The sequence below is a fragment of the Punica granatum genome, chromosome 4 (assembly GCF_007655135.1).
Source record: "Punica granatum isolate Tunisia-2019 chromosome 4, ASM765513v2, whole genome shotgun sequence".
Classification (NCBI taxonomy): Eukaryota; Viridiplantae; Streptophyta; class Magnoliopsida; order Myrtales; family Lythraceae; genus Punica; species Punica granatum.
The window spans coordinates 38,750,105-38,771,578 of record NC_045130.1 but is presented as its reverse complement, the minus strand read 5'-3'; the positions used below and the strand labels follow the sequence as shown (position 1 = coordinate 38,771,578).

Genomic DNA, 21,474 nt, shown 5'->3' with positions numbered 1-21,474 from the left:
CACATTTCAATTGGCGTGCACCTCCTCCGGGATGCAGTGCACATTTTCATTTCCGTAACGCACTTTTCAATTGGCGTGCACCTCCTCCGGGATGCAGTGCACATTTTCATTTCCGCAACGCACATTTCAATTGGCGTGCACCTCCTCCGGGATGCAGTGCACATTATCATTTCCGCAAGCACTTTTCAATTGGCGTGCACCTCCTCCGGGATGCAGTGCACATTTTCATTTCCGCAACGCACATTTCAGTTGGCGTGCACCTCCTCCGGGATGCAATGCACATTTTCATTTCCGCAATGCACTTTTCAATTGGCGTGCGCCTTCTCCGGGATGCAACGCACATTTTCATTTCCGCAATGCACATTTCAATTAGCGTGCACCTTCTCTGGAATGCAGTGCACATCTCCGTCTCCACAATGCACCTTTCAATTATGCAAAGCACTTTCGATTCTGCAATGCGCTTTTCAGTTATACAATGCACTTCCAATTATGCACCGCACTTTCAATTACGCAACGCACCTCTTATTTATGCAGTACATTCTCACTCTCGCACTCTTCTTTATGTAGGCATCATTACCAAAGGCAAGCATCATTCGCGCACACCATTCTCAAGCGTGACAACCGGGCAAGTTTGAGGACGCAAGGAGGACGTAAGAGTGGCATTACGATGGTCGCCGGAACCAAAATAGGTGCTTCTTATAGTCTTTGGTTACATCCTCTACCCGAGCATGCAACCAAAGAGGGGCAAGTTGTCAGCACCCCATTTTGGCTCATCGGCTCCCAAACAGAGCAACAACAACAACTCCGGTAATAGGCCTCGTACGCACAATAGAACAAGGTCCTGAATACCCAAAAGGAGCCATGGCAAGCAAGGACAGACAGTCACTGAAAGGAGATACATCGAATCAAAGAAAGTTCAAGCTCATCAGACACACGATTCACATCTCCCACTAATTGCCAGAGGGATTCAAGCACCTATACAGAAGGCAAATCAGGGCTCGCTCTCAACGGAACAGAGCATTCAGTGAAGAACGGGCACATCAGAAAACACAGGCACAAATCAAAAGCCTATCCCGAGCGCATTCAGGGAATCAACCATAAGGCTCAGGAAAAGCCGAGAACAGTCCAAATGCACGGGCTTAACAGACAGAGCAAGGCTTATTTTGACAGAACAGAGGATGCAGTTGTCTTCAGCACGTCAAATATCTCCATAATTCCCACTGAAGTGCAAGCTACACATTTAAGGGCAAAATGGTCATTTCCTCTATATAGCAAGGGCAAAATGGTCATTTGGCATCAGAAAAAGGTTCATGGGCCCACTGTTCTGCTAAAACGGCAAAATACGCCAAAACGACCGACACAGAGCGTAGATGCGGGATCTGCAGACAGAAATGGCCAATTCAATTCTGTTTGACCAGAATGAGCAAAAGTCAACCCTCGACCCTTGGATAGGGGTAGAATAGTCACTCGGCCCGAATAAAATGCAGAACAGGCAAAAGGAGCAGAATAGTGTGCAAACCACTGAATAAGCGTCGGAAACAGTCAATTTCAGTTCAAGGCCTCCGACTCGAGCAAAATTGGCCCGAACTTCACGAGACATATAAAATGTCTCAAAGTACTCAAACACGACAAATTCGGATCAATTCGATTCATTTTACGTGCACATTGATCATTCAATGAACATTCACTAAGCATTCGGTGGAAAAACGTATAATGCACGTAAAACCGCACCGTAAATGTCCCAAATTTATTCCTCGAGTCATGTGATTGCTCAAGACAATTCAAGCATTCATGAGAGGCAATTCGAGCGTTTCCAAGAGGACAAAGAGGTCAATATTGGGCTCATGTGATTCGGTTTTTCACGAGCATTGTCGATTTAGCCATAACTTGAGCTACGGGACTCGGAATCGCTTCAAACAGGAGCCAGAATTTCACCAATTTTCTTCCAAAACCTGTGGGACCCTCCCTTACCTCATGGCTGACCTCAAAGGAGTCGGCAGCCTCCATTGCTCCTCTTGGCCGAAATATGCAAATTGCATCTTCTTCCTTTCCCATTCAAATTCAACTCATGCCAACCCATTGCCAACCAATTTGGACCAGACCTAACACTTCATTTGACCCCTCTTGCACCGGCCATGGCAATTTGCAAGGCTAATTGCACTTAAATCCACTCAATTTTGCAAAATGGCCCTTAATCCTCCTCTATAAATACCCATGGGTATTCTTCATTCAAGACAACCATTGCCATCAGCCATTCTCTCCCAAAATACTCCCAAAACACTCCCAAAATCCTCCCAAAACTCTCCAAAAAAATTAGAAGCCATTAGCCTTGTTTTCGGATCAAATGGAGTGAAGATCGTCCTTCTCGGGTGGTGTCCGTACGCCCGCACGCTGCCTCGCGCGCACGTCCGCCCCCGCGCTTGCCGCTCGCGCACGTCCTCCCGCGCGCGCACGTCCTCCAGCGCACGGGCCCGCACGCCCGTGCGCACGTCCTCCCGCGCACGCGCCCGCACGCCCGCGCACGCCCGTGCGCCTGCCTGCGCGCCCCGCGCGCCCGCACCCCCGATTGCCCTCTCCCGTGCTCGAAGCCATTCGTTTGCTCGTTCGTTTGCTCGTGCTGATTTGTGCCAACATTCAAGCAATCACTTTACAAATTTTCCATAAATCCCGAAGCCAGGTATGCTCCTCCCCGACTCAGAGAAGACTAAGACTCTTAGTCTTTAGGCTTGTGGGGCATAAGGCGGGATTTATTTATTCGCTTACAAGTTTCGTTTATGCACTTTTATTCCGTTATTCCGAACATGTAATGATGTATGCTCGTGGATGAATGCGTGTAACTCATCATGCTTTACTTATCGCACTGTTGATGCATGAGTCGGTGCCATTTTATCGATTCCTCCCGAATGATTGCATCAAAATACACGAGATCATGGCAGCACCGGCTACGCTAAAATGAACAGTAAAAACGTGAGGAAAGACCACAAACTTGAGCAAAGATAACATTCCTAACTCAAGGGAACCAAGAGATCCCGAGGGCATACCTTTTAAGGGGCCGGGACATTATCGGTTTCCTTAGGTTATCAAGCGATCTCTTTCCTTCGGTTTTAGGCCGAGTCTCACCAAACCATAACAAACGGAAACTAAAAGACTTTCACAAAGCCGAGAGCAAACATGCAGTAGAAGCACATATGTCGGTAATGAACTAATCGTGCACACGACAGAAAACCAAACAGAAGCAATCTAAAACAGACATACACATACTTCCAAATTGTCTGTCAAACAAATCTCAGATAACAACCGGCATAATCACGTAAACTCGGCGTAAATACACCGTTTGCTTGCATCCATGCATCCACATGCACTTATCAGTTAGCATGCTTTATTTTCTGCATTACTTACCGAATATACATGCCTGTACTTGTCTGTTATTTGCTGAATTCATCGCGGTTCAAGCCTGAACTCATAAGAGACGATTGCATGGGGTCCAACGCCCAAAAAAAAAAATTATCGATCACGGGTCCAACGCCCATGCACACTGAGAGCGCGCAACCCGAGGGCGGCATCAGGTCTTGCCTCGACTCAACGTCCCAATCTTAGTGATGTCTAAGTGGAAAGACAACTCGGATAGGATGAGTGAGTCGTGGTCAGGACATGACTCGGAGCTCGACCCGTCCCACGGCTGTCTCGAGAGTCAAACGACTCTTCTGCTATTCGTCGGTCCGGTCGGACCCGACCCCCGGCTCCATGAGCCCGCGTTGCATTAATTTCGGTTGCGGTCCTTCAAAACTCACGGCATGCATGAGTGGAATATTTGGCTTGATGCAAATTGACCGGGTCCAAAACACTGTACAGCGTCTGTATCTTCATTTATGCAAGCATTTCTGTATTTTCATTCAGTCAATGTAAGGACCCCGGTCGACAAGCAGAAAAGGCCTGAAAGTGCTTACGAATTTACGGTGTCAAAACGGGTAAGGAGTGTCAACTTAACTCACGCGGTGAATAAACAAAAACGGCAAGCCATAGACAAACAGAGTACCGAAAGGGCGTATGGGATATAGGCCCATACGTAACCGAATTCCCGGATTTGGAACTCAGGTTCCAACAGACCATATGCCTTAGCACCCTAGGTGTATCCATACCCCTAGACCTGGGTACTTACCGGCCCTCGACTCCGAGTCGTAAAATGGTAAGTGGCGACTCCTTCTCACGCGTGTCCGTCACGCGTCCCCCCATGGGAAGGTGGACACTCCCAAGCCGCGCGATCGGCTCGCGCGCATGCGTGCCCCGACGAGAGTCAACATTCGGGTGCGCACACCCTTCAATATATTTAATTAACTTTCATTATAAAATTGATAAACCGAAAATCTCTCGATTTGAAATTTTTAAAAAAAATGTCTAGAATTAATAAGTTTTTCAGTATATGTTTTTGTTCGATTTGTAAATTTTGCGTAGCATGGGTATGCCCTCATTATGATTGAATTCCCAATAATAATATTTTAAACGATTTATCACATCATAAAATAAAAACTGACCGAATTCATGTAATCCACAGTGATAAAAGTTTCCTATAGGCTAGAAATTTAAAACTTGAATCAAAAGATGGTGTAGCGTAGTGATGCACACCTAACCTGTGGACCTAGAGATCGCAGGTTCGATATTTAGTGGGACTATCCGTGTCTTCTTATTAGTTATTTAGGATTTATCTTTCATTACACTATGCCTTGGCCCTCCTTGGTAACAAAAAAAAGAAATTTAAAACTTGAGAACCAGATCTGAAAAATTAGGGAATTAGGGTGCGCATATCATGGAGATAATGAATTCTCTCTCTCTCTCTCTCTCTCTCTCTCTCTCTCTCTCTCTCTCTCTATTGAGCTCAATCAGACTAATCCTCGTTCATGTATTAGTTTTGGCCCTACGTCCTTATGAATAATGAACTTAAATTATTCCTTTGTATAATTAATTAATGAATTCAAAACTTTGAACGACGCATAATAAATTATCACATTGCTACAGTTGTAAAAATCCTGCATCAATCACGTGCCTCCCTCGTGAGTCTCACGAACCTTGAACCTCCACGAAGACAAGTAATCCTTTGCTTTCTATTCTATGACATTTAAACAATAATGCAATAATGACATAGTCACACTGCTGATGTAGTACAATTAACCTCCAAGAAGAGGAGGCTAGGAGGGAATTCCGATTTTCCTCCGCAATGCTTATTTTTATTTCATTTTTGTTTTATGTATTTTTATTTTTTTTGTTTATTTGTTTCAAGTTTTTAATATTTATTCTTGAAAAAATGTCAAGTCAACAGTCATGTAGGAGCCACACAAGCCACACGAGAGCCATATATATTGGTAAGAGTTAAGGGCGTTAGCCGAAAATTGACGGTTTGCAAGGATGTTCCTACTTTAATAGGTTAGATAGATTAATTCAATTTACATTTACACCTCTCTATTTTCGTGAAATTAAACCCGTGTCCTTTCATGTACAAAGCACGAGTACTGCTTTAGCATTTACGTGCATGGGTAAAAACACAATTTGATGTTTTGGTCTTATTTTATCGAAATAATCAAACTCGTGATTTGGCTCGAACATATTTACATAACAAACTGGTCGTTTAGGACTAAATCAGTGCTTACTACTAATTAGCTTGTATACCTATTCATATGATCGACAAAAGTCAGTTTGATATGGCCTTAGTCCTTAATTCGCAAAAATGATATTTAACGGATGTTGCCTTTTTTTATATCAATTTGAAGTAGTCCAGATAAAGGCTAAACCAATGAATAGACAATTTGGAAGAAAACCTCAGCAAGTAGCCCGAAACCTGAACCACTGCCGGGTCTTGCACTACATTAGACTACATTAGAAATTCATGTCGCGATGGAGCAATGACCAAGCCTGAAGGGATGATTACAGGACAAGGAGCATAGACTCATTGAACAAGCGATGCTTGAACATAGACGGCCGGAGAAGAAACCGAGATGAGAAGCCGATTTCCACGAAGGACCCAACAGTTAAGATATTCAAGGGCCTTACAAAAGCACCAGAAAGAAATTTCTGGAGAACCAGTTTAAATCGAGAAATACCATGAGTTGTAACCTCATGTAGAATGTGAACCCAACATCAGAAGGAAAATTTGCATATTCAATTACACAAATCATCTATCAATAACCGAGTTGCTCTCGCACTGATTCATCACAAAACAACTAAATGAGCCGACTGATTTGCGTATATTGTTGAAAACTGTTGCTTTGGAGAATCATCATAGAAATGAAACAAATGCTCAAGCTGAAAATGCAGTCTAAGAAGGGTTGCGCTATGAACTTTGTCAAATCTGAAGAAGTGAGAAGAGAATCAGAAAGGCCCCGTTTCCTTTTGCTTCGACTATATATTTTAGTCCGATTAGTTGAACAATTACATAGCTGTCCAGTTTCTTACCCACCCAATCCATTGGATTTCTATGAACTAAACATAAGAACTTCTCTTCAAAATTTCTCGCCAAAAGTTCAATTACACATCATGGAAAGGATTCTGCCACTGTGAAGATTATCACACCGAAGCGATATTGATGCGGCAGAAGTAGCGGCAAATCGGTACCTGGAGAAAAATAGGTTCTGATGACTCTATCTTAACCGTGATTTTTCGATATTTAAGGCAAATTTCATCGTTTAGGACCTTAAACGGGCATTTTATCGTTTTTTGGGTGTTTTTGCAATTTTAGGAAAGTTTATTTCTTTTCGTGCAATTTAGATTTTTTTAATCCCAATTTAAGCTTTATAAACCCTAAGGCTAAAACAGTTGTCTTTTGATCAATGAATAAAATTCAGAACTTTCGTGCTCTTTCCCCAATCTCGGAGTCGATTCGAGTTTGATGCATATTTCCTGGTATTCGTAAAATCAACAGGTACTAGAAGGTCGTAGTACCGGTATTCGTGCTCAAATTAACAGATTTGTGACGGGTTACTTGCGTGAACGCTGCGTCAGATATTATGAAATACAACATGATTCCAATGCTCCCGTACGATCTCTCATTGCAAGACAACTATGGTGAAGTTTCATTTCATCCATATACACTTCATTTTCATTCGTATACATTTTTCGCGACATTGTCCAGATTCGGTGTAGATAATGCATATATACTTATTCGGTGGTCCAAAGCCAAACAGCCATCAAGATAAAATCATTTTTTATTGTTAATGAGTAGACTTTTTTGCCGTGGACAGTTAAGAGGATTCCCTGGGAAGTTAATTGCCAGGGGTACACCACGAAGAAGACCCAAAAAATTTCCAGCATGAAATTACCAAGTGCCTGCCACGGCGGGTCCAGAGCCGAATCTTCAACCTTCTCTCAAAGCAATAACCTTTACTAAGCCGTCGAAGCAAGGAGAAGTGAGCACCCCGGCCCCTTTGCTATGAAAGAATTCCTGCAATTCCCTTTCCTCGATTAACACAACCATGAAGAGAAGAAACACAATCGCGAATAACCGCAACCCCACAAAAGAATTGGCCGTCTCTGGATCGAGAGCTGATCGTGCAGGATCGAGCCTATCAGTTTAGGAGCTGTCTTGGTCCCGTGAACCAGCACAGATATTTCTTTCTACGATGTAGAACATTATCATAGATCCGCAGGTAGAGCAATCGATGAGCGGAGGATGCATGCAAATAATGAATAAAATCGACAATCCCATCGGAGTTCGACGAGAAGGGTTCCTATAGAACAGGGATTTCAGTTTCCAGAGGCGATTACAAAAGGCTGAATTGGACTATAGTTTGTGAAATTTATTCTCTGTTCCCGACGAAAAAACTCCAACTTTGGCAGTACTAGAAGAGCAAGGGAAATGCTTGGGGCTCCAAAATATCAGATCCTCAAAACCCGAAATGAGCGTTCACGTTGACGACATGCCAGTAATATCATGAGCCACTGGGATTGATCGGGGAGATCGGACCGACTGAAAATCCCCACCGGCCACGCATCTCTGCCTCAATATCATTATATCAGGCCAAGTGGGTACCTCAACGCGGTGATAGATACAAGCGAAAGCCTGATCTCAATTGAAGGGCGATGAGTAGCTGCACAGTTGGTTGCTAAGGTATGAGGGATTTGGCGGGAACGAACCTTTGGGCTTTGAGTAGAATTGGGCTTGGGCTCTGGACGGTTTCGGCCCGAACCATCAAGAAAGTATGTAACACATTCTTCATATTCAGTATTCGAATGGGGCCAATGGGCAACTTGCACAAATGAACACATCCTAAATCTTAAATACTTAATAAAGTTGTCCGATTTCGAGCATCGGAAGAGCGCATAATAAAACATTTCACACTCTCACAATTTTTTTAATTCTTCATTATTCTAATAATTTAATTTATTATATTATATATATTAATTTAATCTTTAATGAATAAAATAAGAAAAAAAGCAATTATGTTTGTATTCCTGTTTTATTTCATTAGTCAATTTAAAATTTAAAATAAATATATTATTTAATTAATAAAAAAGAAAACGAAATAATCAGTGTACTACTTTCTCTCTTTGTGCTCGATCCCCTTCATGACTTTTCTCATCAAAAATGAAAAATTAATAATAGTACATGATAAATCTGAGATGAGATCAAAAATTAATTATTTTTATGTAATTTGCCATAATATTTATTTTTCTCTATCCTATCCTATAAAATGGATAAATATTTTTTTCCGTTAGTTTTGAATATTACAACAAAGACTTCAAGTAAGCTCTTGACATTAAATTTTTCACTATTAATTGCATCAAATGATGTAATGTAAATACAATGTTTATAGATGATAATATCATCCATGCAGTTTACCAAAAAAAAAAAAGGTGCATGCACGGGCATAATACTTGTGCACACAGATATGTTACCTTCCTGATAGAAAGTCTTGGCTCTATCCATACGGGTAATCCCAAAATGAAAATCGAACTTACAACCTCTTGATTGGCAAGTGAGAACGTGTGCCGCTATACTACACCCTCCTTCCCCGAATGTCATCTATATATATAGACGGATGTATTCCACACATTAAATAGGGTTAGAAAGGTAATTTTTTAAATATTATAAGGTCCATAAAAGTAAATGTGTACGTATATATATAAAGTTGTAACCCACACATTAAATAGGGTTAGAAAGGTAGTTTTTTGAATATAGGTCATAAAAGTAAAAGTGTAAATGATATTGAGAATTAAAAATTACTATCTCAAAGAAAATAAATACTATATTAATGATATATTTACATAAATTAAATGTAAATAAAGAGTGATGTAATTGTAAATATATATACAATTAAGTCGCATATATACTAAAAATGACAAAATTATTTTTTAAAATTATTCTCAAACCTCAAATAATTATATGATATTTGATTAAAATAAATAGACCTTGATCCCTTATGAAAATAATTGAGTCATTTTAGTTAAAATTATACAAATTTGAGCTAACTTTATATGAATTTAGATATATAAACTTGAGTAAAATTAATGCATTGGAGTGTATATATGCCTTACGATCAATATATATATCTTAGTGGTGAGATGTTATCTTTATATGGGAGAGAAACAAATTAAGATCAATACTTAAAATAGTTAAATATGATACTAAAAGATATTGACTTTCACCTCTCAACATTAACAAATATGTTATAAAAGATAAAATCTACTAATTATTTGCATCAGATGGTTTCATAATAGTACTTTTACTATCAATACTAATGCCAATTCAATGTAAATCTTACCGTCAGTGTTGTATAATAAAAGGGGTATAATAGTTAATGTATTGTAACTCATAGATTAATATGTTAAATATAAACTAATTAACAATATATATTATTATAAATAATAGTAGCAAATGTGAAAATGAAGAATACATTAATTTGAATCATTATTGTTATTTCAATAGTAAATAAATATTCATAATCGTAGGAAAATAGAAAAGTTAATTATATGAATTTAAACTTTATTGAATAATGTTTTAAACTATTGCAAATCTTATAAAGCCTTAATTAAGTAAATCTCTCATGAAAATAATTGACTCATTTTAGCTAAAATTAATCAAATTTACGAAATTTAATATATACAATTTGAGTAAAGATAGCACAATAAATAGTGAAATTTGACTTTTTAAAAAATAAAAAATTACCTCAATTTTTTTGATAACTCATCAGAAATCTCAATTAATAAAATATCGTCAGCAAAGAGGTTAAGATCTCAAGAGCGGATCCACGATAACAACATATAATACGAAAACAAGTGCAATGAAAAAAGTTATAATTACTAATTTTTATCTGAATAGAAAATTCATAATTTTGAAAACATAACACACTATTTTTTTTGCCTTTTCAATATATTTGTAATACATGAATTGATGAAAATTTCTAGATATTTAGATATAATTAGTAGATATTTATACTAAATAAAATGGAATATTTTCTCATGAAATTTTTGAAACTTAACTAAAAAAATAAGTTTAAATTATGTAAATAAAAATATATTTGTTGTGAAAGTACCGTGCAATGCACGGACTAAAAAACCTAGTATTAATATATGAATCAAAAGTGAATAATAAATATCCGATAGTTGGGCCAGCGAAACTACCCTCCTTTTGCCTTTCTTGCACGGGTTTGAAACCCTTTTCCCTCAATTCTCATCTTTGCCTTTCTTTTATTAATTGTACTTTATATTAGAAATGCATTTTAATATTCAAATAATAGGGGCATGAGGATTCATTGTGCTGCCATTAGTTGAAACTAAAGCTAGCGGAAAAACTTAATTTTTACATAAATAGAATCATGACCTCATGTTTTATACCACCGCAATAAAGATGAGTTTTTTTTTTTCCATATGCAAGTAAAAGATTATGCGTGAATCATGATATATCTATATTACAAAAGGAAGAAAGAAGTTGCTTGATGTTACTTTCCTTCTCCTAAAAATTAAATATCTGCTATAAAATAGTCTTTTAAATTAAGATTCATTGAATATGGAGAAAGTTAATGCTAAATTGTTAAATTCATACACTGTTTTTAACTATTAAATATTTAATTCATAATTCTCCTATTCATAATATATATATATAATATTTCTCTCACTCTCATCTCTCTCCTTTTTTTCCTAACCTCACATTTACAGGCCATCACTTCTCTTTTTCTTCTTTTGTTTTTTTCCTAAATTTTTTGGTTTATTTAATTATTACATATTCTTAATTGAAGAAACAATGCTTTTTTCAATTAAAAAATGGCACAAACTGAATTAAAAGCTACTCACATTATGAAAGACATAGTATGTGACCCAAGGAATTAAAATGACTTTAGAAATATACTTCTAAAAATAATTTAGTTTGAGTATAATTTAAAAAAAATCATTTATTTTTGTGCGTAGTGCAAATCCTTCTATAGTAATATAACATATTGGACATTTAGTTAATTACTTAGCACGCATATTTCATAAGTTAGCTATGAAATTTTTATATTCCAGAGCCAATAAAAATAAAAAATGGGCATCCGACGAAGTGTGGGCCCTTTCACTGGTTGACATAATAAACACATAACATCCATTGGATATCATTTTCATGAATTATGTAACGCATAGGGGTTAGAACCTCGTAGAACTTACTTTCGTCAATCATATGAAGATGTACGAGCAAAATCAATCGTAAGTATTGATTCAGTCCAAAGCTAGTTAGTACCTCCGTAAATAAAAAATTAAGGACAGAAAAAGTTTAAAAAACAAAGGTTCAAGTTGATAAGAAAAATTATTAACTTAATTTATTAGTATCACGGAAGCCATTGATAAAACACATATATTACTCGACAGTTTTATTGATCAAAACTCTAAATTGTAAGTGGTTTTACGCATGGAACACTAAAGGAGCCATGCACATTTTATTTTACTAAATTAGAAGGGTGTAAACATAAATTGAATTAATTTCTTAACTCGTGCAAAATTGAGAACTAACAACTGAACCGGGATGTTTGAATCTCATGTTCTTTGAAATAAAATAGGTGTGAGTTTTGATCATGCAAAATGTAGGATCCCAATATCACGTCTAACTCATTTCTCATTTGCATAAATGTTTGAGAGGCTTGTCGACTGTACATATCGCTCAATATACGAAAGAATATACTGCTAATAGGAGGTTCAAATTAGGCAAAACAAGAGTTAATGGCTCCACGAAAGTTGGACGAAGGCAACATCAATGAGTCAACTTACAATGGTGAAATTGGCAGCGGATGTTTTGGAGTAGTACAAAAGAGCGTTTTCAATCATAGGAGTGTTGCCATAAAAGTTTCGGAAGGAAAGTCTACCAACTAAAGGCAACAGTTTGAAGTAGGTGAATTAATTATATAATATTGATTATTATTCTTTTATTAAATCTATGATTATTGATTGAGGCGACATGATTAAGCTGACTTCCAGCCAAAAGAAAAAAAGAAGACATGATTAATGACTATTTTTTTTTAATTCATAGAATGAGAAGATGGCTGGAGAGAAGTTTCGACATGAGAATATTATGCCTTTGATTGCTTATGGGGAAGACAATGATAAGTATTATTTAGTCTACGAGCACATGTCTAGCAATCTTGCTGATGATATAGCAGGTTAATTCTACTCTATATGATTTTATTATTATTATTAGTGGTAAATTTTTTATAATAAAAGTACATGTACACTAGTAATTCATAAAATATTATCGTCCCTCTTAGGGTTAAGTTGGAATCATGTTGTGAGAATCCTAAAAGGCATTGCTCAAGGATTGCAGCACATCCATGGGAAAGGCTATGTGCACGGGGATTTTAAGCCTCAAAATATTTTGCTCACACAAGTAAGTCCATACAACGACTGATAATTAATGAATGTTCAAAGAACCTCATATTTTTTAGAGTATTTTACTTGTCGAAATTCATAGGGAAAGGAAGCAAAGATCACTGACTTTGGGACCCTCTCAAGGGATGATGGTAGAGGTTTCAGCAATTTTACAAGGGGCTATTCTGCCCTTGAATTGGCTATAGGTACGACTTATGTATGTCAATTCATCAAACAATACATTCTTTGAAATATTTTGATATTTTACAAACATGACTTGTAATATAGAATCGCCTATATTTTACTTTGTTTTTTTAATTAACTTGTGTATATTTTTTATAATATTTTACAAAACATGAGGATTTATGTATATTTTGCCTTTGCTAGGTGCTCTGCCAACAAAGAAATCGGATGTTTTTAGTTTTGGGATAATATTGATTCAACTACTATCTCGAAGCATGGACCTAAAGAGGCAAGTGTAAAGGGGGCGAAGAGAAGGAATTGCAGGAGTGGGCAAAAGTTCTATTTGAAATAGCTAGAAAACATATGGTTCACAATAACTTCATAACTGTTGAACCTTGTGCTAGTGAGGATAGCGCTTTAGCTTTGACGGAGCTTACAATCAACTGTACCAAAAAATGCCCTGAAGGCCGTCCCACTATGAATAAAGTGATTAGAACGCTCAATGATTTCATTTGAGAATGTTGTGGATCGAGACCGATAGAGCCCATTTGATCGCTTTTGTTTTTCCCGTTCTGCCCGTTTGATCACCTATGTTTTTTCCTCTTTCTTTAATTCTCTTTTCCTAGTCCGTTGGTTTTGGGTCTACTCCATTAATAAAACTTCGGTTGTCCGCAACAATTAACTGTCCACCTCATATATATATATATATATATATATATAATTTCTCAACATATGTTACTAAAAAAAAAAGGATCACCAGCTTAATAAAGTGAATGACATATCAAAGCTGCCAGTACCAATAAAAAAAGAAAATTACAAGGGTTCCATGATAACCAATTTTTTTGGGTTACTGGTCATGACAACCGATTCTAAAGACTTCGGTTCTATGAACCGTATAATATGAACTGTATTTTTGGGAGAGGGACGAGGAGGAAATTAGGAAGCAGAAAATTAAATTGCAGAAAATTGAAAAGCAGAACCATAACATGATCTTATTAGCCATCAAGCGTAACTAAGCGTGTTCCTTGCGGAGGCAAAGCAGATGGTCGACGCCCAGATCAGAACCATAATGCCGAACAATTTTTAACTTGAGTAGAAAGTTGACAACTTCATTGATCGAGGGCCGGGAACAAACTGAATCCTCTACACACTCCATTACCAGCCTTGTAAGAGCAAAGCCGTCGCGACAGGAATAGCCTTTACCCGATATCAGGCTTTTGTGGACAAGGAAAAACTTGGAGTACTTTGAATACCTCAGGTTTTTCCTCACTCTTTTGGGTCTTTCTTCGTGCTGTAATTTGGCCCACACATCAAGAACCAACTCATATCGAATTCCTTCTTCTTCAGGATCATAGGCTCTTTTACTGATCAACGCGAGAACGAGGACACCAAATGCAAAGATGTCAGACCACGGTCCCAGACCCTTTGAATAATCTGCCACATATAAAACCCGGAGCCATCGTCTCGACTTCTTTTAGATATATAGTTATTGTTATAAACCAATTATCATGCAACAAAGTCATTGCAAAATATTTCGATGGGATGAACAAAATAGCGATAAAGAAAAGGAAAAGTTTCTACGTACTAACATAATAAAGCAGGATAATCGGTGTAACCAAAACTTCCATTGAGAGCTCTTCCAGTATCTGGTGCTTTCACCATATCTTGAAAAGTTCCACCAAGAAACATACTGAAATCTAATATTTTTAGATTGTATCCCTGCACATACAATCAACAGTTTTCGGGTTAAAGACTGTCACGATCGGAAACAATTAACCACCGATCTGCCAATCATGAGGCGAAAAATTAGTAATAACCTCGTCAAGCATAAGGTGACTTGCATCTAAATTGCGAAGAAAGTACTGCGGATTATGGGCGTGCAAGTACTCGATGAAAAACGCTAAGTGTATAATCGCCTTCACGCGGTGTAGCCATCTGAAATTTTCTGCAAAGAGAAACTTAATTGATTTCTTTTCAAGATCGACGAGTGAACAATGAAAATAACGAAAGACGCCCTTAATTAGGTAGAGTTAATTCAAATCCTAAATAAAGATTAACATAACTAGCAGGCGAGATTGAGGAATTGGATTATTCGTATTAACAACTGATTAGAAAAAGGACGAAATCAGTGACACCTTTAGGTAGTAGGTTTTGGACACTGTCGAGTGGCTTGAGATTGTAAATAAGCACGTCATGACCGTCTTCGTCACAGTATCCGATCAGCTTCGTGACGCTTGGATGGGACCTAATCTCTTCGTGGACGAGTATCTCATTCTGCATACAAACTTATAATTCGTACCGGAACGGAAAAAATACTTATTTTGTGAAGCAAAGCGAGTATATATAATAGTCAAATCAATAGGAAAGCAGCGTACGTACTTTCATCGCCGGCCGAGCACTTTCCCATTCTCCAGACCAAAAATAATCCGTATACAGCTGAGGCCATCGCCCGACTTTAATAATGATCTCATCGGCGCTCGGGCTTGTGGAGTTACCTGATTCGAGTTTTCCCCGGTAAACTATTCCGAACTGGGTATTCCCGAGGACTTGATCTGTGCTGAACCGATTTGTTAATTGCAGCAGCTCCTCATTCTGGAACTCGATCAATGCCGAGTCCATAATTGTCAATAACTGGAAAAAAATTTCAGCAGTAAACAAACTATAATGAGAATGTGTTCGAGGATGTTTGACGGGTTGTCCTACCTACTCGGGTGTTTCGGTAATGGGTGCAGTTTAACACTTGATAATATATTTGTACAATCCGATAATATACTTCTATACGCAACTTTTTTCGTTGATCCTTTTTTTTTTGGACCATTAACTTTTGATACATAATTTATTTGAAAAATTATTTCAATTTAGAAATCCAAAGTTAGGGATATATCAGAAGATAATTATCTTATGATAGATCCCTATATTTTAAAATATAAATTGTAATTAATGCGTGATCTTCTGATAATTTATATTTTAAAATATGGTCTATAAAAAAATGTGTTTAAACTTATGAACAAAAGCAACTACTAGTAATCAACATCAATTGGTTCAACACTTGTTTCGTTTAAGTAAGGTTTCGGATTCAAGTCCTTGTGAATGCAAAAAATTTACACCGGAGATCTTTACCCCTTAACAGGTCGACCCGGCTCGACTGAATTAATCGAGTCCCAATTGAGTTTCTGGATATTAGGGTTCACATCGAAAAAAAGAGAGCAACTCCAAGCAAACTAGGAGTATGTAATAGATCAGGTAATTAGAGATGACAACCTAAAAAAATATCCATAGAGAGAAAATGGGAGATTCCATTTCATAATGTTCAGAAATGGGTTCATCAATCTCATATCCATATATGTATTTGTAAATAGAAGCAACACTACTAAAAAGTGTGGGTATATATTTATTTTTTAATAAGGCAAATCAAATAATCGTTTTATAAACATAGACATGATACGTTATCTATATTATATTTTATATGTTACATTACGTTATAAATAGTAAAAGTACCGCACATCAACCGTGATCAATCCGTTTATGAAAATATTGTTACTACTAGAATTCTTCAATTTTTCCACACACTCAAGTTTGTTTTAGTACTGCTACAATTAGACTTCAAGATGAGCTCTTCAATTTTTTGCTTTTTCTTGCACATAAACTTTTATATAAATTTTGAGCTCACCAATTTTTATGTATTTAATTAACATAAGACAAAGTATACACCAAATGAATCTTGACTATATTTGAAGATACAAATTCATTATGCCGTGATTAATTTTTTGCGCAAATCTTAACAAATTATATTGAATTCTCGTCTTTTATAGAAATTTTTTCCTTATCTTGTTTGTGAAATTAAGTTATCACTGATCTTTTATATCTAATAACTATTCTTGATTGTATATCATTATTTTCAACAATTTATAAAATATAACTCCAAGGGATTTGGCTTGGTGACTAAGGAAGAGCCCATATGTTCACCCAAACCCAGCTTCGAAATCTCTTAGAGCTATCGGAGCGTATTTGGTGTGATTACCCACTCAGTGTGCCGCCGGAGGTTTATGGAGCCTCTCAAATTAGTCTGGCGAAACTCGGACACCCTGGATTAGCAAAAAAACACCGACTAGACGATTACTTGCACAGTTGTCAGCACCCAATTTTGGTCAACAAGCTCCAGAGGGGCAAAATCTTCATTTTGCCACCCGTGATAGAAGTATTTCCGATTAATTACTCGAGTATTCAAGACTTTTCGGAAAGAGCACATTTTCTTAATTTTACGCCAATTTTATGATTTTTCAAAAAAAATACTATTTGGGACATTTTTGAATTTCGCGTACATTGACGTCAGTTTCCAAAATCCGAAACAAAATTCGAGATTGAAAAATAATTTTACCGCATAATATTGATCAACGAATTTTTCTGAGCATGATGGCGGTCTCGAATTATTTTTCCAACGTCCGATCAAGAAGACGGAATTTTCAATTTGTACGCGCGTCGAATTTAAAAAAAAAAAGAAGGAGAAATGGTCAGAAGTCAGAAGTCAGACTTCTGACCGTTGCTGCTAAACGGGCAATAGCCACCCTGCAATCGGCTACTACAAAGCCAAAGTCCCAGACATTCCTTTCCGGAAGTCTAATCATAACACTTTGGAATGACTAGACCGATGTCTGATCAAATTTGCACATAACTCCCTCATGAGGGTCACAAACGCAGTCGCCCTGGGCTACCCTGACGAGAAGGGTCCTAAGTCGACGGGCGCGTCGAACAGTCGATAGAGTCGCTAGGGCATCACTGAGGACGTCTTAATATGCCCATGCATGGCCGACAAAAGCCCCTGATGACCTCGCATTGAGGCCTTGTGTAATTTACTTAATATTTGAGCTAGTTTAACTATAATTTTAAGTACATTTACACGCATGGTACAATCACTTTAAAATGATTACTTAAAACCTTTCTTATATATATATATATATATATATATATGGTAAATTGCACTGGTGGTCCAAAATGTTTTATAAATATTTCATTATGGTCCAAAAAGTTTTTTTCATTACATGATGGTACAAAATGTTTTAAAGTTGTTTCATGATGGTACAAATCGTCAACTCGAGCTTGACGCCGTCAAGCCGACGCTGACGTGGCTACTACGTGTCACCTCCTTACTGAAGTGGCCGAAAAATTTTAAAACTTTTAAAAATAATTTTAAATTTTAAAAATAATTTTAAAATTTTAATTTAAAATTTAAAATTTTTAATTAAAATTTTAAAGAATTTTTAATAGGAAATATTAAATATTAATAATTAAATAATATTAAATAAAATTAAATATTTTTATAAAAATTATTTTTAAAATTTTAAAAAAAAAAAAAAAAAAATTTAAATTTTTTTAAAAATTAAAATTTTACATTTTTAAAATAATTTTAAATTTTCAAAATTTAAAATAATTTTTTTATTTTTTCTAATTTTACCTCTTTTTTGTATTTTTATTATATCTTATATTTTTTAAAAAAAATTAAAAATTTTATATTAAAAAATAATTTTCAAAATTTTAAAATATATTTTTTTTTTTTTTTTTGAAAATTTTACTCTTTTTTGTATTTTTTTAATTATTTTTTTATTTTTTTTTGACTTTTTAAAATTTATTTTCTCTTAGATGACGTGGCGCACTATGATTGGTTCCACGTAACAAAAGTGACACATAGGACGCGCCACATCAGTAAAATGTTAACGACGTCAGGGCCAATTGACGGTTTGTACCATCATGGAACAACTTTGAAATATTTTATATCATCGTGTAGCGAAAAAAACTTTTTGGACCATAATGAAACATTTGTAAAACATTTTGGACCACCAGTACAATTTACTCTAATTATTATCTATATATTAAATATTAATATTTTTATTTCATTATAATACGGTCTATAAGCCTTCCTTTGAAAAAAATTTGTTACTGGACGCCTACCAAAAAAAAGAAGTGATTCGGCCAAGAAAAAGTAAATAAATAAAGACTAACCAAGTTTGTTCTTTTTTCTCGTAGTTTGTAAGAGGCCGCAATAATCAGAACAGTGAACAAAAGTCAAACATTTTGTCGTTACACTAAAGAAAATATGAGTTGGTCTTACTAAAGTAATTCTTATTAGCACTTCCATACAGAAAAACAAGCCATTGCAAATCTAAAGAAATTTCAGAGGAACACCATCCAATTACATGCTTATAGTCAGAATATTAGGATTGCAAGCATGTTCGACAACAAATATGGGACATTTCTGTTGGGCTTCCCTCCAATTTGGAGGAAGTTGGGCTCAAATTGTATTGGGCTTTTATTGGGCTTTAATAAGCCCAATAACCCATTTTTATTAGGGTTACTGGCAGAATATATATAAGTAGCAGATCAGCAGCAGATTAGGGGGGTTGGTGAGCCGCAGCAGCAGAGCAGCAGCTGCAGAAAATCAGCACAGAATAACAGAGGGAGCAGAGCAGAATTCGGACAAAACAGGGGCAGCGCGCAGCTGGAGATCAAACCTCGATCGGGACGTCAAACGAACTCCGATTGGGACGAAATTTTGACAGCAGCTTCACAACACGTGGGGCTAACTTCTGAACGGTCAGAATTTCTATTCGAGCTCTGTAGGTGCTGTTTTAGCTGATTTTGTGAACCACCCGGTGTGGGTGACGAATTTGGTGTTTGGGTGATCCAAGAGTGTTTCTCTTGAGGTTAGGTGATCCAAGGGTTTACCCTTGATGAAAGACATTGTATAACCCTCATTCATAGTGGATCGTTGATTCGGAGTTGGTCCCGTGGTTTTTCCCCACATCGGGGTTTTCCACGTAAAATTCTTGGTGTTGTTTTACTTTACTGCTTGTTGGTTGATTTGATTAGTTCCTATCTCGATTACACTAGTAGGGGAGGAAGATTAATCGCTGCGTTATTATTTGGTTGAGTACATCCCCTCCCCCCAACAAGTGGTATCAAAGCTTCGGGTTAGAGAAGTTTGAGTTTTTTCGGTGTTTTCGAGATGGAGGAGTCTACAGGATCTATGTTCAAGTTGAATGCAACCAACTACTCTATATGGAAGTCTCGGATGGAGGATCTTCTATTTTGCAGGGATTTGTACGATCCTATTGAAGGGGATTCCGCGAAACCCAAAGATAAGGATGACAAGGCTTGGGAACGCACAAATCGGAAGACTATTGGTTTGATTCGGCAGTGGATAGACAATAGTATTTATCATCATGTTGCTCAGGAGACAAATGCAAAAGCTTTGTGGGATAAATTGACAAATCTCTATGCGAGGAAGACACCACAAAATAAGGCATTCCTCGTGAAGAAGCTGGTTCATCTTCGTTTCCAGGATGGAGGTGATATGGCTGCTCACATGAGTAATTTCCAGGATATTATTAACCAGTTGACGAACCTGGAGATAATATTACCCGATGAGTTGCAGGCCTGTCTACTTTTAGGGACTCTACCGGATAATTGGGACACACTTGTGGTTGCATTAAGCAATTCTGCGCCAAACGGGAAGCTATCGTTGGCCACGGTGACAGACAGTTTATTTAATGAGGAGACTAGAAGGAAAGGCACGGGAATTTCCATTCAGTCTGAAGCTTTGGTTACTGAACAACGGGGGAGAAGTCAAAGCAGAAATTTCTCTTCCAAGCATAGTAACTCACGTGGCAAATCGAGGGGTAGATCAAAGTCGAAGACGAGGAAAGTGGTCACTTGCTATCACTGTGGAAAGGAGGGACACTACAAAAGGGAGTGTAGAGCTCTGAAGAAAAATCAGAATGGCAACGGTGAGAGCAAGAAGGAAGAAGGTACTACAGCAGTGGCATCTGATGGAGAGACCTACATCATTGTGATGAAGCCTATGTGAATTTCACATGTCAGGACTCTACCTGGGTTGCAGATACAGGTGCCTCGTTTCATGTCACTCCTCATCGGGATTTCTTCTCATCTTACACTACCGGAGACTATGGTTATGTGAGAATGGGGAATGGACAGTCATGCAAGATTGTCGGTATTGGTGATGTCTGTCTAGAGACCGAGCTTGGCTGCAAGTTGTTTTTGAAGAAGGTGAGGCATGTTCCAGAAATTCGCCTTAACCTAATCTCGACGGGTCAACTTGATGATGAAGGCTACAGTAATGAATTCAGCAATGGGAGATGGAAGCTCTCCAAGGGTTCGTTGATTGTGGCACGGGGTCAGAAGACCGACACTCTCTACAGGCTGCGTGCCAAACACAATTCCGGTCAGGTTAATGTTGCTGAGGATTATCCTATCGAGCTATGGCATAGGAGACTTGGGCATATCAGCGAGAAAGGTATTCAAATTCTTGCTAGAAAGCAGTCTTTGCCCGTTAAAGGTATGCACTTGAGCACTTGTGATCACTGTTTAGCTGGTAAGCAGAGGAGAGTTTCTTTTGTTAGAAGTCGTCCCTCTAGATGCCATCATATACTTGATCTTGTGCATACAGATGTTTGTTTTATG

At 37.3% G+C, this 21,474-nt stretch overlaps 1 protein-coding gene and 1 long non-coding RNA gene across 2 annotated transcripts; one reads left to right on the top strand and one right to left on the bottom strand.

The window, feature by feature from the left end:
- Positions 1–12,490: 12,490 nt before the first annotated feature.
- Positions 12,491–13,515, top strand: LOC116204411 (putative receptor-like protein kinase At1g72540). The gene is made up of 5 exons (XM_031536483.1): positions 12,491–12,611; positions 12,717–12,835; positions 12,920–13,022; positions 13,204–13,288; positions 13,404–13,515. Exons 1-5 carry the CDS (start codon positions 12,491–12,493, stop codon positions 13,513–13,515), a joined length of 540 nt encoding a protein of 179 aa, XP_031392343.1.
- A 1,310-nt stretch (positions 13,516–14,825) lies between these two features.
- On the bottom strand, positions 14,826–15,563 carry LOC116202283. Its single transcript, XR_004156040.1, has 3 exons — positions 15,379–15,563; positions 15,135–15,273; positions 14,826–14,944 (listed from the first exon to the last, which is right to left on the bottom strand). It is a non-coding gene; the product is annotated as an uncharacterized LOC116202283 (long non-coding RNA).
- Positions 15,564–21,474: the final 5,911 nt, after the last annotated feature.

Coding starts and splice junctions, on each gene's coding strand:
- LOC116204411 (XM_031536483.1), top strand. CDS start 12,491: ATGGCTGGAGAGAAGTTTCGACATGAGAATATTATGCCTTTGATTGCT. Junction 12,612..12,716: donor TCTTGCTGATGATATAGCAG/GTTAATTCTACT, acceptor CGTCCCTCTTAG/GGTTAAGTTGGAATCATGTT. Junction 13,289..13,403: donor CGAAGCATGGACCTAAAGAG/GCAAGTGTAAAG, acceptor ACCTTGTGCTAG/TGAGGATAGCGCTTTAGCTT.